This window comes from Camarhynchus parvulus, chromosome 3, assembly GCF_901933205.1.
Source record: "Camarhynchus parvulus chromosome 3, STF_HiC, whole genome shotgun sequence".
Lineage (NCBI taxonomy): Eukaryota > Metazoa > Chordata > Aves > Passeriformes > Thraupidae > Camarhynchus > Camarhynchus parvulus.
The window spans coordinates 86,062,910-86,077,143 of record NC_044573.1 but is presented as its reverse complement, the minus strand read 5'-3'; the positions used below and the strand labels follow the sequence as shown (position 1 = coordinate 86,077,143).

Here is a 14,234-nt window from a genome sequence, read left to right as displayed (position 1 = left end):
AGAGAAAGCAAGATTATATGCTGATAAAGTTAGCTTTAATAACAGTGGCAACTCAATAATTTTTCTACCACATCATTAGTACCACCTTGAAGATTTTGCAGTTAAGATGGATTTAAATACAACACCATACTATCATGCTGCATGCATTAAAGCCATGTATTAAACATAATAAGAATGTGGATAGACTTATTTGTTGTAGCTATTCTTATGAAATTAATTTGTGTTAGGTGTTGCACAGAATCTATTCATAACTCTTCACAATAAATTCCTACAAAACAAGCTAATGTATGATTAATCTCAACATACATTTTTAAAAATCCTGTTGTTCTGCAAGATGATTGCAATAGAAGTTTTTGCTAAAATATCTGTTTAGTGCAACATCACAGAATACTCATTCTTTAAGTTCTTGATGTTATTTGCTTACTAGATATAGATAATATTTTTAAACATATAGTGTAACTAACTATATTAAGAAAAATAAATCTCTAAAAATAGATAAATTTCACATGGTATGATCAGTCTCTCATACTGATAACTGACAAAGTCAGCTTCAATCCTCAAATTAACCTGGCTTCTTGAACTTTCTAAACCTTTATTAACCAATCTCATATATCTCTTAGACACAAACATAGAGGATACTGCCACAGAGCACTGGAGATGGAAGCTATACTGAATGCTGTAATGGGAATTAGTGGTCTGCTCTTAATGTAAAATTACATTGTGCAGTTGCAAAGCTGAACAGACATATGCAAGGAAAGCTCTCAAATTACAATGTTCTACCTCATCAGCACATAACTAATCTACCAAAGTAAAAGAGTTTGCTGGCAGAGCCATGCTACTTCCAGTATTCAACTATCACTTCTCACTAATATTGCATGAAAACATAACAAGCTGTCGTAGGCTGCAAGATATTCACTGTGTTCTTAGGTAAACCAACGTGACAGACCTCCTGTATCATGTCAATAAAATATAACACCTCAAAATAGCATGTGGTATAGCTTACTATTGAGGGAGAATGGAGAGCAGGCAAACTGCTCTAGTGGCCCTTATTACAAATTCTCAAGACTTCCTTCTCACTTTTCTCCTGAGATCAAGGCCAGCATCTGACTTGAGCTCTTTGCCCCTGCGGCTGACAGATGAGGTCTGAAGCATAAACTTGTTGCATACATAATCAATACTATTAAATGTTCACTGATGTAACTCAACAGACTCACAATCTCCTCTCTTAGGCCCTCCTAATACACCAAAACACAGGAACAAACTCCTAATTTATGTGAATAATTTTATGAAGTTCTTACCTTGCTGACAAATTATTTTAATCCATCTTAAACCATAAAACATTAAAAAAGCTGATTTATTTTTACTTGTGTTATTTCTTCAAACTTGACCACTTAATCTGAAAAACACATTAGACTAACTTTCAAATTCATGTTTTTCAACTGAAAATTTGGAAGACATTTCAGTTCTTTGAGGTCTTATCCTCATTCAGATCTCTTTTAAGCTTCCCACATCACACTCTTTGGTGTGCACTCTGTGTTCTATATATGATCACTGTTAAGAGCAGAGAAGATTGATACCGTGTAGGACAAAAAGTTATTAATAGGGAATGGTATGAGTAGAGAGGAGGAAGTGAGCCAAGCAATATAGCTGTAAGACAGAGCATTCACCTAGTGGTATTCCTCATGCTCCATTTTTCTTGACTTCTTAGTACAACATACTTTATTTAGTAAGGAAAAACGAAGATAATTCAACTTTAAATATACAAGATTGAGAAAATAGATGCAGTTCTCATTTCAGTACACCATACTTTCCAAAGTAAGATATAAAGGCCATGTTTTATTTTTAATTTCTGTAAATATATTAAGTAGTGATAGTTACCAGGTAGCAGCTCATCTTCTGAATTAGTTAAGATACAAGTAGAAAGTGGGCAGTCTCCTGGTGAGGTACTTGGAAGTGTTTGAGTCATCTGTGAACCTAGGAGTACAAAAAAAACTATTATATATTTGTAAGCATTTTTTCTAGGTAAGTCAGCAGCACATTTTTCTGAATGTATAGAATATTGTAAAACTATTTAGAAATTATTACTGATATTTTTAAAGCCTGTTGAGGCATTTTACTAAAGAATCTGTGAAGTCTTGCAATTGGCAATCATGTCTTAATACAGCAGAAATGCTTTTAATATTTGAAGGTTTACCTTAAAATTTGGAGAGAAAATAAATACAAGCCTCACTAAAATAAACTGAGATTTAATTTTTCATCCATTTGTATTACTGTTTCTTTACTTTCACAATTGTTTTTGAAATTAGAAATTGACAGTATAGGTGACATGCACATCTTAAAACTTCAAATACTACAGATGCTGCCCCACCAAAAGATGTTCCACATTCAACATTTTTTATAGTAATTGGCAAAACCTACTGACTTAGACCTTACTATTTTCTCAGTAAGGCAATGCAAACACTAAAAAAATCTGAAAACTACAATCTAGATATAATTCATTAGAATATCCATTTCAAAATTGACTAGATTTATTTGATTAGGTTATTCACATTTGTTTATTTTTTAAGTTCTGTTCTTCAGTACCTGAAGATATCAGTTCTGGGGTCCTTTTTAAAGTGTTGATATGGGAGATAAGGAAATAAGATTTAGAGTTTCACTGTCAAGTTTAAGCAAGAGGTGATAATATCAATTTACATGGCTAGAAAGTCTAGCTTAAACATTAGTCCTCTTGAGTAGCCTAGTGATAAAAAATTATTTGGCAACCACTGTGTTCCAAACATGCAATCAAGAAAAAAATTCTAAAGGTGAGAGCATTGGTGCATGAAAAAGTCAGCAATAAAACCAGCAGCCATTTGTGCATACTCATAACTAAATAAAATTCAGCTTCTTACCAGTAGGAGAAAGATTCTCTCTTTTTTCCTCCATATCCTTTATTCTTCTTTCCATTTCATTGCATTGATCTTTTATCTTATTAACAGGGCTGTATATAAGTGAACCATTGTCTTCAAATAATAAAACTGGTACATCTGTATCTGCACAAAGAAATTGTATTTATATATTAGTATTTGAATGCTGTAACAGTCTGAGATGAAGCTTCTAGTTTCTTTCTTAAAAAAAAAAAAAAACTTGGCAAGAAAAAGTTTTCTTAGATCAAGATCATTACAGATGCCTTAACACAACAGAACTGCAAAGAACCCAGTAAAAATGACATCAACTTAATTTCTCATGGTAAGATGCAAAAAGCTCACAAAAACCCAACCAACAAACACCAAAACCCCAACAAGTGCTTTAAAAAAACTTTGCATCTTAGCAAAAAATATTCTTACCAGCATTAACTGCTGTCTTTTGTAGAGCTAACTCTTTAGCCATTTGGTTCAGTCTTCTTTGAAGCTTTTTATTATTTTGTGGAGTTTTTTCAACATAGTCTTTTGGCTGCATACATTTGTGCTACAAGACAGACAAAACTCTTAAGTATATGTACAAAACTGCCAAAATAATGACATCTCCTATTTTGCCTACCACTTTGTCACAGTATTCATTATTGGGACTTATGCTGCTTATCACCTCCTTTAGAGTGACAAATAATCACAGAAATTAGCATTTTGCAAAGTAAACTTTAATATTAAGTAAGAAAGAACGTAACAGACCTTTTTTTTGCTTGCACTAAAGATTTAAAGGTAGTTTTAAAAAATATTTGTTGCAAATCTGTAAAACATAAGCCACATAGTAGTGTTTTTTTGATTAGTCATCATTATATAATTTGAATTTAGATCTTAATATTTTTAATTACCAATACAAAAACTTGATTTGTAGTATACTTTCTTCACATGATCACAGCAATAGACTGTCTTTAAACTCTTACTCAGATGGACAGATAGAGTTTACAGAATGTTCTGAAAATAGTTCAAATGCTTGAGGTCAAAAAGTCAAGTTCAAATTTTAAAGTTTTTTATTCTAGGCCCATTTAAAAAAAAACACATACTTTTTTGATTGGTAGTAGAAATCCTTCATTAGTGTCTACTGCAGGAAATAGGGATTCATCAACATGGGCTCCAGTTTCTCGGCACCTGTACAGTAAATTAGAGAAGGTTTGGTGGGTTTTTATTCTCTTGTTTTTGTTTGAAGAACGAGAACCTTTATTGCAAAAAGAGCTGTCTAAGCCCTGCAATAATGAAACACCAACCCTTTCTAAGTAAGTAACTTTAAGGTAAGTACTGTAACATTACCCCTTCCCCCCTGCCATCTATTACATGCCAAATATATGATCCAAATTTTTGTGCCAATGATGCCTTCCAAATTGTTGTTCAGGAAGGGCAAGATTCCCACTGATGTTATTTTCCACACCTTTCCAAACTGCAGGACTGTGCTTGCAGCAGCTGCTTGTATGGCTCTGGTGACACCTAGCGATGGAAGCGCTACACGGTGTGAGCCTGCACAGTTACAGCCTCATCCTTACTCGGCTTGGAATGGACGACAGAGACAAACCACTGCAAGTATTTGTCAAACTCACCGAATTTACAGTTCTCAGGAGCATCAAAGAGAGAGATTCACCAGCTGGACTTCAGTGACTGTTATTAAATTCTGGATAATAATCAGCACAGATGTAGACTACATGAAATGTTACATTAATTCAGAGATTTCAATGATTCAGAGAAGCAAAACAGAAGAAAATTTTAGTATTAAATCTAGGAATCTTTTACTTTGCAGACAAATCTTAATGTAGATGATTTATACAACTTATTTGTGGGATGAGTTATCCTGCTAAGAAAACACAGGAAGAGCTTCACAATTACGCATTTGATGAGGAATTAAGTGCGCCTAATTTGGGCAGATTGTAGCTATTCCATTTTATATGGGGTTTTGTTCCTGGATTTTGATGTTTTTTTAGACTGCTCACTTAAGTATTTGTGTTGAAGAAGCAGTAAAAAACACTTTCTCAGTGATCCCAAAGCTGTCACTCATTTTGCATTACACTAAATTTTTTTACATGACAGCAAGTCCATGACTTTTGTTTGCTATTTTTGAAGTTAGACACATCTATCATTCTTAGAAGGAAAAAAAAAGTAAAAGCAAACAAAAGTTTTAAAATTTAAAATAACTTTACTCTGCAGTTATAAATATAAATCTTCCTGATTTTAAATTTTCATCCTTAAGAGTTGTCTTCTCAAATTACTTCCTAAACTCAAATAGATGCTCATGTTATAGAGCAGAAGTTTCCAATAAAAGTTTGAGGCAAATCATCGGAAAGAGCAATAGAAATCAAGTAAGAATTCAACAAGGCAATGATCACTAAATACTGCACAAACCCTTCAAATGTTTCAGGTTTTTATGGAGAAAACTAAGTATTACAGCACTTTTCAGCTCATTGGACATATTCCTCTGAGAGGCTCAAGCACTGCTCAGGGGAAGGCAACACTGGGGTACAAGTCTAATAGGCTGGAAGTATGGGTTTGCCAGCTGTTAAATGTGAGGGTATTTTCCACAAAGAGGAAGAATCAGGAAATGCTGGACTAATTGTTCATTACTTGCTTACTTGTCTGGTATTTTCAGAGCTCCAATATCAAAAAAGTAGCATCCAGATTGAATATCATATACTGCAGCACCCTGCAGTACCCTCCAATATAAAGATTCCCAAGAGCATGTAAGAACATAGAAACAAAGACAAACATTCCCAGTTTACTGAGTTCCACAGATTTCTGGTTGTCAGATGGTTAGAGGCAACACTATACTTGGGTTTTGATAAAATGAAATGTTTAATTGCTTCAGCAATTTTTTTATCCCATGTAAATCTTTGCTCACTATGATTTTGCAACAAGGAATTCTATAGCCCAACCTGGTGTTATTAAAACCCATAATTTACTGGTTTTTCTGAATCTGTCTCCACGTGTATTAATGTAATGCTTTCCAGCTTTTCTACTGAAAAGGAAAATATAGATTCATTTCCTATTCAGCCTCTCTACACAAACCTTTGCGTTCACAGTAGTCTCCCATCCTCACTCCTTTCCCAGACTGAAGCATTCCTGTCTCTTCAATCACATCTTGCAAGAAAATGATTTTATAACTTCAGTCAAGCTCATTGCCATCCTCTGGCAACATTCCAAATATAACCATGATAAAATGCTGTCAATTCCACTTTATGAAGTTTTATGTTCTATTCAATTTGATTTTTGACTACTGCTGAGGTAACAATACTATGAAAATGTCTACTGCAAGTACCAAAATGCAATGATCATCTTTCTGATATGCTTAAGAGGACTGCTTTAAACAGCCTTCTTGACACCAGAAAGAATTTTATTCCCTTCTGTCTTAGCTTCTTAACAGAATTTTTTCCATTTTAAGTAGACTCCTTTTTAAATTTAACCATTGTCATAGAATTTCTTGGGTTTGGTGTTCCAGTATGAACACTTATACTATAGACATACTTATGAAAAGGTTCTCTGACATAGTTTGAACGGCAATCCATAAACCAATTAAGAGCAAACAATAACAAACATACTTGGTTTTGCACTGCACTCCTACAAGAGTCACCAACCCCCAGTCTACGCCAGAAAGTTGATACGTACTAGTACCTTGCTGAGCTAACATTTCACAGCTCTCTGACCATTTTGAGAATATTCCACTTGTTACTGAATGAAGCAGCTAGTTAATTGAACCAGCTTTTGTAGCAATGCTAAAACTTCAACTCATCGGAACTCTGCATGATTTGCTTACACAAATTATCAGGTTTAAACTAAGTTTCCATTCACACAGGACCATAATTTTACGGGTACATATTATTCAGTCCTTCTTATTTACATTGTTGCAGGGTTCAATAAACTATTTTCTATCTTCTGCCTACCAGCGTCTGAGACACAGATGTACTAGATGTGGTAATGTAGTCAGGCACTCTGGTTCTCTTATTACAAAAACAAAAATTTTGTATGTATACTAGTACAGGCTCATTTTAATTTTGTACTGCCTGTGCCTCATTTGAATAACCCCATGAACAGTAGGAATATTCATTACTATCTCTTATACAAGTTTCAGTGCTCTTGACCTATATTTTGCCCAAGGATATGATATTCTCATGAATTCTGCTTACAGTATACACCAATCTAAGCTGTATGTTCTTCTGTACCCTTTGGCATTTACTTTAAACTAAAGAGCAGAAGAAAAAGATTAAAGAGAAGTTCAATCATAATTCACAGCTTGGGTCCTCCTCTGCAATAAAATACATCTATTTTAGATGACTCCCCAAGTTCCAACAAACTTCATCTTCTAAGTCGTGTACCACGACCTTGCTTTGGTCAGAAAATTATAACAGGAAAGCTTAAAGGACACCAGGAAGATGCTAGTCTTCTCTTTTCTACCAAACAACCTGTTTTCCCTCTAGATGCTTTCTCTTGTCCTCGTCCGTTGCTGCTGTTATCCAACAAAAGTTAATGTTTCTCGAGGCTTTTACACCTGGATTTCAAAACCCCATGATGTCCCCTACGGTATCACATATCCAGTTATTTCTATGCCTCAGCTTTCCACAGTGTTCATCCACACAATGCCTTCCAGTAGTGCAGAGGAGACTCTTGTGATGGAACTGCTATCACAGAAAGAATATTTCTGTATGACATGTCCTAGACTCTCCTCTGTAAGGCACTCTCATTCTTCCATTGCTGTTGGTACTGATCTGGACTTTTATGAGATCCTTTTTACTACAGCACATCCAAATCATCAGTCATTTATAGTTCATGTGACTAAGATTTCAAAATCTGTATTTATACACTTAATCACCTGAACAGCATATTCAATTTTACAACAGTATTGAAATCATCACCACTGTCACATATTCAAATAGCACCAGGTCCTTGAAAGACATTTTCAATAAATAAAATTTTGCATCACCCTCATTCTCAGGAACTTGAGGTATTTCTTTGGTGTTAAAGCCAGCTGGGTTGTGTGACTGTAACTTTATCTGACATGCTTTAAAAAAAAAAAAGAAAGAAAACCCCTGTGTCTGCAGATCTACATGACTTTCTTCTTTGGCTAGTGGACTTGCATCACAAGTTTCCAGGCTGTACTGGCCTACATTTAGGTGTCTGTAGGGCATAGATTTGCCCTCCCTCCTTGTGCCCACCTTTTTTCAAAAAAACAAGCCCAAAATATTTGCACTTGGACTATTACCTCTCCATGCATATGAAAACTGGTACAGGTAAGGTCCTCTTTACTTGATTTATATTCTAATTTCCATCATCACACTGATTTATCAATTGGAGTCTTTGACACATGCATATTCATAAACTGTGTTTTTACCCTTCATCTGAAATCTTAGGCCTCATAAGCACTTTGCAAATTCAGAGAAGCGGCTATGGACTAGCAAATGCTAAACGACTGGTTGCACAGACGAAATTTTTCTTCAATTTTTTAAAAAATAAATTTAATTTTTTCCATATGGTAGAAGAGACTCTTCATGAAGTTTTGTTCTGAACTTGCCAAATATCTTAAAAACCAGAATACATATGGATCTTTTTCTTTCTTGCTAGGATTTATTCTGTTTACAGGATTTAACTACAGAAACAGTACAATGCCCTTGATGAAATGTGCTTTTACATATGAAAATGGGAGAATTGTATTCAGTGTAAGTATGGCCTTCACTGTCTATACATGCCACCTGAGAGCACAGGAGTAGAACTGTTAACAAATGTACTAGGAAACTACTTCACCACATTTGTTTTTTAAGAGTTTACATTTTACCTTTTTGTGTAAATCACATGCTTTATAACAGGAATAATGTCACAGAAAAGTTTTCTTTTACTCACAGATTGATCACTATTTCAAGTACATTAATAAAATGGTTTCTATATTCAAGTTTTTCAATTTAAAAATGCTAGAAAATTATTATTAATAAAATATTATCTCTGAAATAGGCCACATTCATTATAACCACAAGTACTCACTTTTCCACCCAAAGTACAGAAACTATTTTTACACCCATGTTCTGCGCTTTCTTCCATGTAGTCAAACGTCCATCTTTGAAGACTACATGGGTGACATGCTTGTTCAAAGTTTTTGAAACCTGCAGAAATACACAGAGAGCTCATATTAAAGTCTGATAACTGGAAAATGCTAATGACACCAGCTAGTGTAGCCCATTTCTAGTGTATACACAACTAGCGTAAAAATTTATTCTAAACATTAGGTTAAGGACCTTTTTGATCTTTCCCAACTTCACAAGAAGCCTCAAGCAATCAAAACTCCAGTCTCATTAGGCAAGCTAATGCAGGCTACAGGGATGGAATAGCCCTTTCTTTTCAGCCTCCTCTAGGTTACCATTTTCAGCTCCCTACTCTAGATGTATCACTAATTTTGCAACATTTTAATTTATATAGCGCAACATAATTTCTTATGCAATAGCCAGGGTAGAAAGCAGATGCCACTATCCAAAGAAATAACAAAACATCTCAGGCAAAAGAACACAAGCTTAAAGCGAACCTCACTTTTTAAACTAATTTTTTATCAATAAAAATCACTTTTAGTTTTGAGGGAAAGGCTGTTTACAAACAAAACTTATATGGGAATGCTTTAAAAATGAGAAATACAGAAAATTAAGTCAGCACAGGTGATCAAATTTTCAATTATCAGCCTCCATTGGCAAGCGATGTTTCCAGTTCTAGATACTCCATTTTTCACAAACAAGGTTTCCTTGGGAGACCAAAAACCCCACACAGAACTGCTTGCTCAGTTGTGATTGCTGAGGTGGTTACATCAATAGAACTCTTATTTTACTGCAGCATCTCCCCAGCCAAACAGAAATAGCTCTATAACTTTCTGTTGTGCCCTCAGTTGCATCATTATACTTTGCCTACAACATGCTGGGTCTGTATTTAGCTTTAAGAAAACTATTTAGCTTTTCCAAACATTGCTGGTGGCAAGCTGATTATGACTTCTAAGAAGAAAAAACCCCATTATATTTCAGTATCTAGGTATAAAACAATCCATTAGTCTCTTATAGAATAAATTATTACTCCAAATGCAATTGCTTACTCACTTCTGCCAGTATCTGGCTCACAGCCCATGTCCTAAGGGTGATTGATGTAGCTCTGCCTCCAAATTATGGAGGAGCACCACCTTACACCTCCCTCTCACCTTTCCCACCTCCTCCCCTAGCCCTGTGTGTCTTCTGCTGCTCAGCTGAACTTTGAGATGTCAGAACCAACAATCTAGCAAAAAACTAATTTAGAATTTAATTTCCTGACACAGTGAACCAAGCCAGCTTAGTACCACGTGCTCAGTCAATAACAGGGAAGTGCCTGGAATAGGGAAGGGGCATGACCATCCCTATTTAGTCATAGGGATATACTAAATAGACTCATCTGTATCATCTGCGCGCACCATATTTGGTTATTTTGACCCAATTGAAGAATTTTGAAGCCTTATGTTTCTGCCATATTTTCTGTGAGAAAAAAGTCTCACATCATAAAACTAGAATTACACAGGTCTGACAGTACATCATAGAAATATTTATTTTACTCATGTTATTTATTGAGAGTTGTGTTTGCTTTAATAACAAAACCAGTTACCCTTACTGTTTTGTCACACTCACTCAGCTTACTTCATACAGAAAGAGAGGATTTGGGGAGAGCAATAAGATTTCCTAAATTACAGTAGACATCTACACATGCCCATTTTAAATAGCACTGGGAGTCCACACAAGTATTTTTTTAGAATAAAAAAAAATCTGGGCTATAAAAATCTCCATTAACCAATGACAATGTGCTACAAGGGAAGATGCCAGTTTGACTTTGGTCTCTGGTTGAAATGTTACAGCTGGCAATAAAACACCTTTTGCACCTACAAGTCAACTATATCTGGTACGGGAAAAAAAATCATTGAGACATATACCGAAACTCTTAAGATGTATTTTTACTAGCACTTTTTGGAACTGATACAAATTTGGGGAGAGTGAATGGAAGAATAAAATGTCATGGTACTTGGGTTAGGAAACATTGTACTAAGAACAGAGCAGCTGTTTACAAGTTGATGAAAACAAAACAAAGTAAGATAAATACTTGTAAACCACAGGTTTTCAAGACTTAGATTTGCTTTGCCCACAGTCTGTGGCAAGCCCAATACTTCTCACGAGAAGCATGATATCACATTAATATGTAAAGAGGTCTGTAGATGTAGAAAGGCTTTAAATGCATTTCCCATCTGTCAGTAGCAAGAACATTACAGCACACTGGTCTATTCTCAGGTCTCTGATTTCCTGCTTTCTTGCCCTTTAAAAACTCATACTAAAAAGAAATATATGTGACAAGTAGAACAAGCAAGCTAATTTATAATTAAGATCTTTCCTATTCCATTTATTTTGAAATAGTCCTCTTACTTTTGCTCCCATATCAAGAAGCTGCTGTTCGAAGGTTTTTGAGTAATTTTCTGTTCTGTTAGATGACCAAACTTCTACAAAGGCAGAAACACCTGGATCAGAAGACAGAAAACAACAACTAATGAAGTATATACCATGGTAAAACTGGTTAAACTGCCTTTCCAATAGAAATTTATTTTATACAAATTGCATTCAGTTGCAAATACAGCTTTTAGTAAACTGAGTGTCAGACTTTAGCAGCAAATTTTTTTTAGTGTATTTATGTCCCCTAAATTAATTGTAATAGAAATAACTTAGAAGTCTGACATTAGCTAACTTTCTACTTCATCTATTTAAAACACACTACCAGCTTAACAAGCAATACATTATCTTTACATGACTGCTCACCCTTACCATTATTTAATCACTTTTAATCTTCAGATTAGTTAAAAATTTGAAAACCAGTTGATACAACACAACTTCCAGAACAAAATGTCATCACCACAATAGAATTACTCCTTGCCCAAACTCCCAGCAAATTTTGCAGAAATATTACTTAACAGTTTCCAATTTACTTCAATTTTCATTTTATTTATATTGAAAGACCCAAAATCACATACATATAACAGAGGCTAATAAAGTCTCATATCAGGTGCCATATGCAACTTGAGATATTGAGATTTAATTAACTTGCTTCATTAAGCAGATTAATAAACTCTTCAAGGAATCAAGTCAGCCTTGCTTGAGAATATCTTCAAGCAACCAGCCAAAGACAGAACTACTGAAAAGTAGGGATAAACAAATAAAACTCATAACAATCCCTTCATTAATTTTACATAGTACAGGCACCAAAGTCACCTACAGTTCCGCTGGCCATGCCACTTTCCCATATCGAATGGCAAATCAGGAAAATTCCAAAAACTTGAGAAATGGCAGTTCACCAAAAACAACTTCAGGCAAAGGCCAGACAAGTCTAAGAACTCAGGAATAAAACCAAGAATTTAATTTTGAAAGGGTCATCCTTAGCAAATATTGCTTAATTATCTTAGCTACTAAGATAATTAAGCATGTCCTTCTGATTAATTATTATGTAGTCTCATCTGTCTTCTTTCTAAATGAAAACCAGAATAATGCTCCAGTTATTCATAACAACAGAAGTACTCTTATAAAGATTAAAGTATTTTTACAATTACTAGAAATATTTTTGAAATACAAGAGAAATGTGAAACAAAGCACTTCCTCATGCAAAGCACTGGGAAAAATCTTATTATCAGTACTATGAATTCAGATATAAATGGGAATTTAAGACAAGTCTACTCCAATGTGCTTTTAACTGTGTTCATTTTGCTACCAGACTGGGGCAGATATTGCCAGAGTTGCTTTCTTCCTTGATAGTTCAGTTGTGAAAAAAAATGCACTTGAATTTGAAAAGATTCCTCTTATATCAAATATTTTATAACTTTCATAGCTAAAATTCTCGTGGAAAAACACATCGGAACATTTCAGTATAGGTCTGGAACTAACTAGGAACTTAAAGGGATGCTACTTAAAACTCCATGCGCTTGCAGTAGGATCAAAGGTGTATTTTACATACATAATAATTAGTCAGTTTTAGCTAATCAAATATATTCCAGCAAACGGCAAAGCTTTTTGCAGTTTTTGTACAGTGGATGAAAAGGAAAATGAGGAAGTGCTTTGCGCCTTTTTAAACTCGAAGATCTCTGAGTAGAGATCGGTTCTTGTAAACGCCAGCCTTAGAAGTTCTCAGAGAAGGCGGTGATCGCAGAGGAAACCGGCCATGAGAGGGCAACGTTAGCGAGGCAGAAATTTTGATACGCAGAAGAAAGCCACGACTGACCGGAGCAGAAAGAAGGTTCGGCGAGCAGTGCCCCACCGGGGAGCACCCTGCAGTGCCACACGAGCGGAGGGAGGCGGCCAGGCCTGCGCCCGGGCACAGCCCGCTCCCGCCGGGGCCGGCCCTCAGGCCCCGCCGCCGGGATCGGGCAAGATCGCGGCGGGTCAGAGCAGCCCACGGGGCCTCCACAGCGTCCCGCCACCCGCCCTGCCGGGAAGCGCCGCGCCAAGGGCCGCAAGGAGAAACGGGACAGGGGCAGCGCGGAGCCCGCGCCAGTCCGCCGGCTCCTCTCAGCCGCGCCGGGAGAAGCCACCGCAGGGAGGCCGAGCCGGTACCTTTCAGTGCGGGCTCCATTGGCAACACAGCCCGGCAGCTCGCAGCGCCCGCCACGGTTCAAACCCGCCCCCGCGCATGGCCCCGCCGCGCCTGCGCACCAGGGCCCTGCCGCGGCCGTGTCGCTGTGGGGCGGCTGCGGGTCCCGCGGGCCTGGTCGGAAATGGGGTGTGCTCGGCCCAGCTCCGGCCCTTTCTGGCGCCGGGGAAGCCTTGGCACAGCCGCATGCTGCTGGAAACAGTGTTACAGAATTAACTAGGTTGGAAGATACTTCTGAGATCATCGAGCCCGGCCTATGACCCAACACCACTCTGTAAACGGAGTGCCACATCCAGTCTTTCTGTAAACATCTCCAGGGCCAGTGACTCTACCACTTCTCTGGGCAGCCCATTCCAATATCTATCACCTTTCCCGTTAATTTTTTTTTCCTAATATGCAGCCTAAACCGCCCCTGCTTCAGCTTAAAACTATGTCCTCTCATCCTGTCACTAGTTCCTGGGACAAGAGACTGACCCTTAGGTGGCTGTGACTACAGTTTGAGGGAGTTGAAGAGAGCAATGAGGTCCCCCCTGAGCCTCCTCCAGGCTAAACACCCCCAGCTCCCTCAGCTGCTCCTCATGGCACTTGTGCTCCAGACCCTTCGCCAGCTCTGCTGCCCTTCTATGGACTTGCTCCAGCTCCTCAAAGTTCTTTCTGAATTGAGGGGCCCAG

General features: G+C 37.0%; 1 protein-coding gene across 1 annotated transcript in view; it reads right to left on the bottom strand.

Annotated features, from left to right (window-relative positions):
• The window catches only part of MCPH1 (microcephalin 1), a 120,688-nt gene extending 107,069 nt beyond the window's left edge, over positions 1 to 13,619 (bottom strand). Inside the window, exons 1-7 of the mRNA XM_030944464.1 lie at positions 13,526 to 13,619; positions 11,357 to 11,448; positions 8,928 to 9,046; positions 3,983 to 4,067; positions 3,327 to 3,447; positions 2,892 to 3,032; positions 1,879 to 1,974 (exon numbers count right to left, since the gene is read on the bottom strand). Coding sequence (XP_030800324.1) covers positions 1,879 to 1,974; positions 2,892 to 3,032; positions 3,327 to 3,447; positions 3,983 to 4,067; positions 8,928 to 9,046; positions 11,357 to 11,448; positions 13,526 to 13,544 — 673 coding nt within the window. The 5' untranslated portion in view covers positions 13,545 to 13,619. The remainder of the gene's footprint in view (positions 1 to 1,878; positions 1,975 to 2,891; positions 3,033 to 3,326; positions 3,448 to 3,982; positions 4,068 to 8,927; positions 9,047 to 11,356; positions 11,449 to 13,525) is intronic.
• Positions 13,620 to 14,234: the final 615 nt, after the last annotated feature.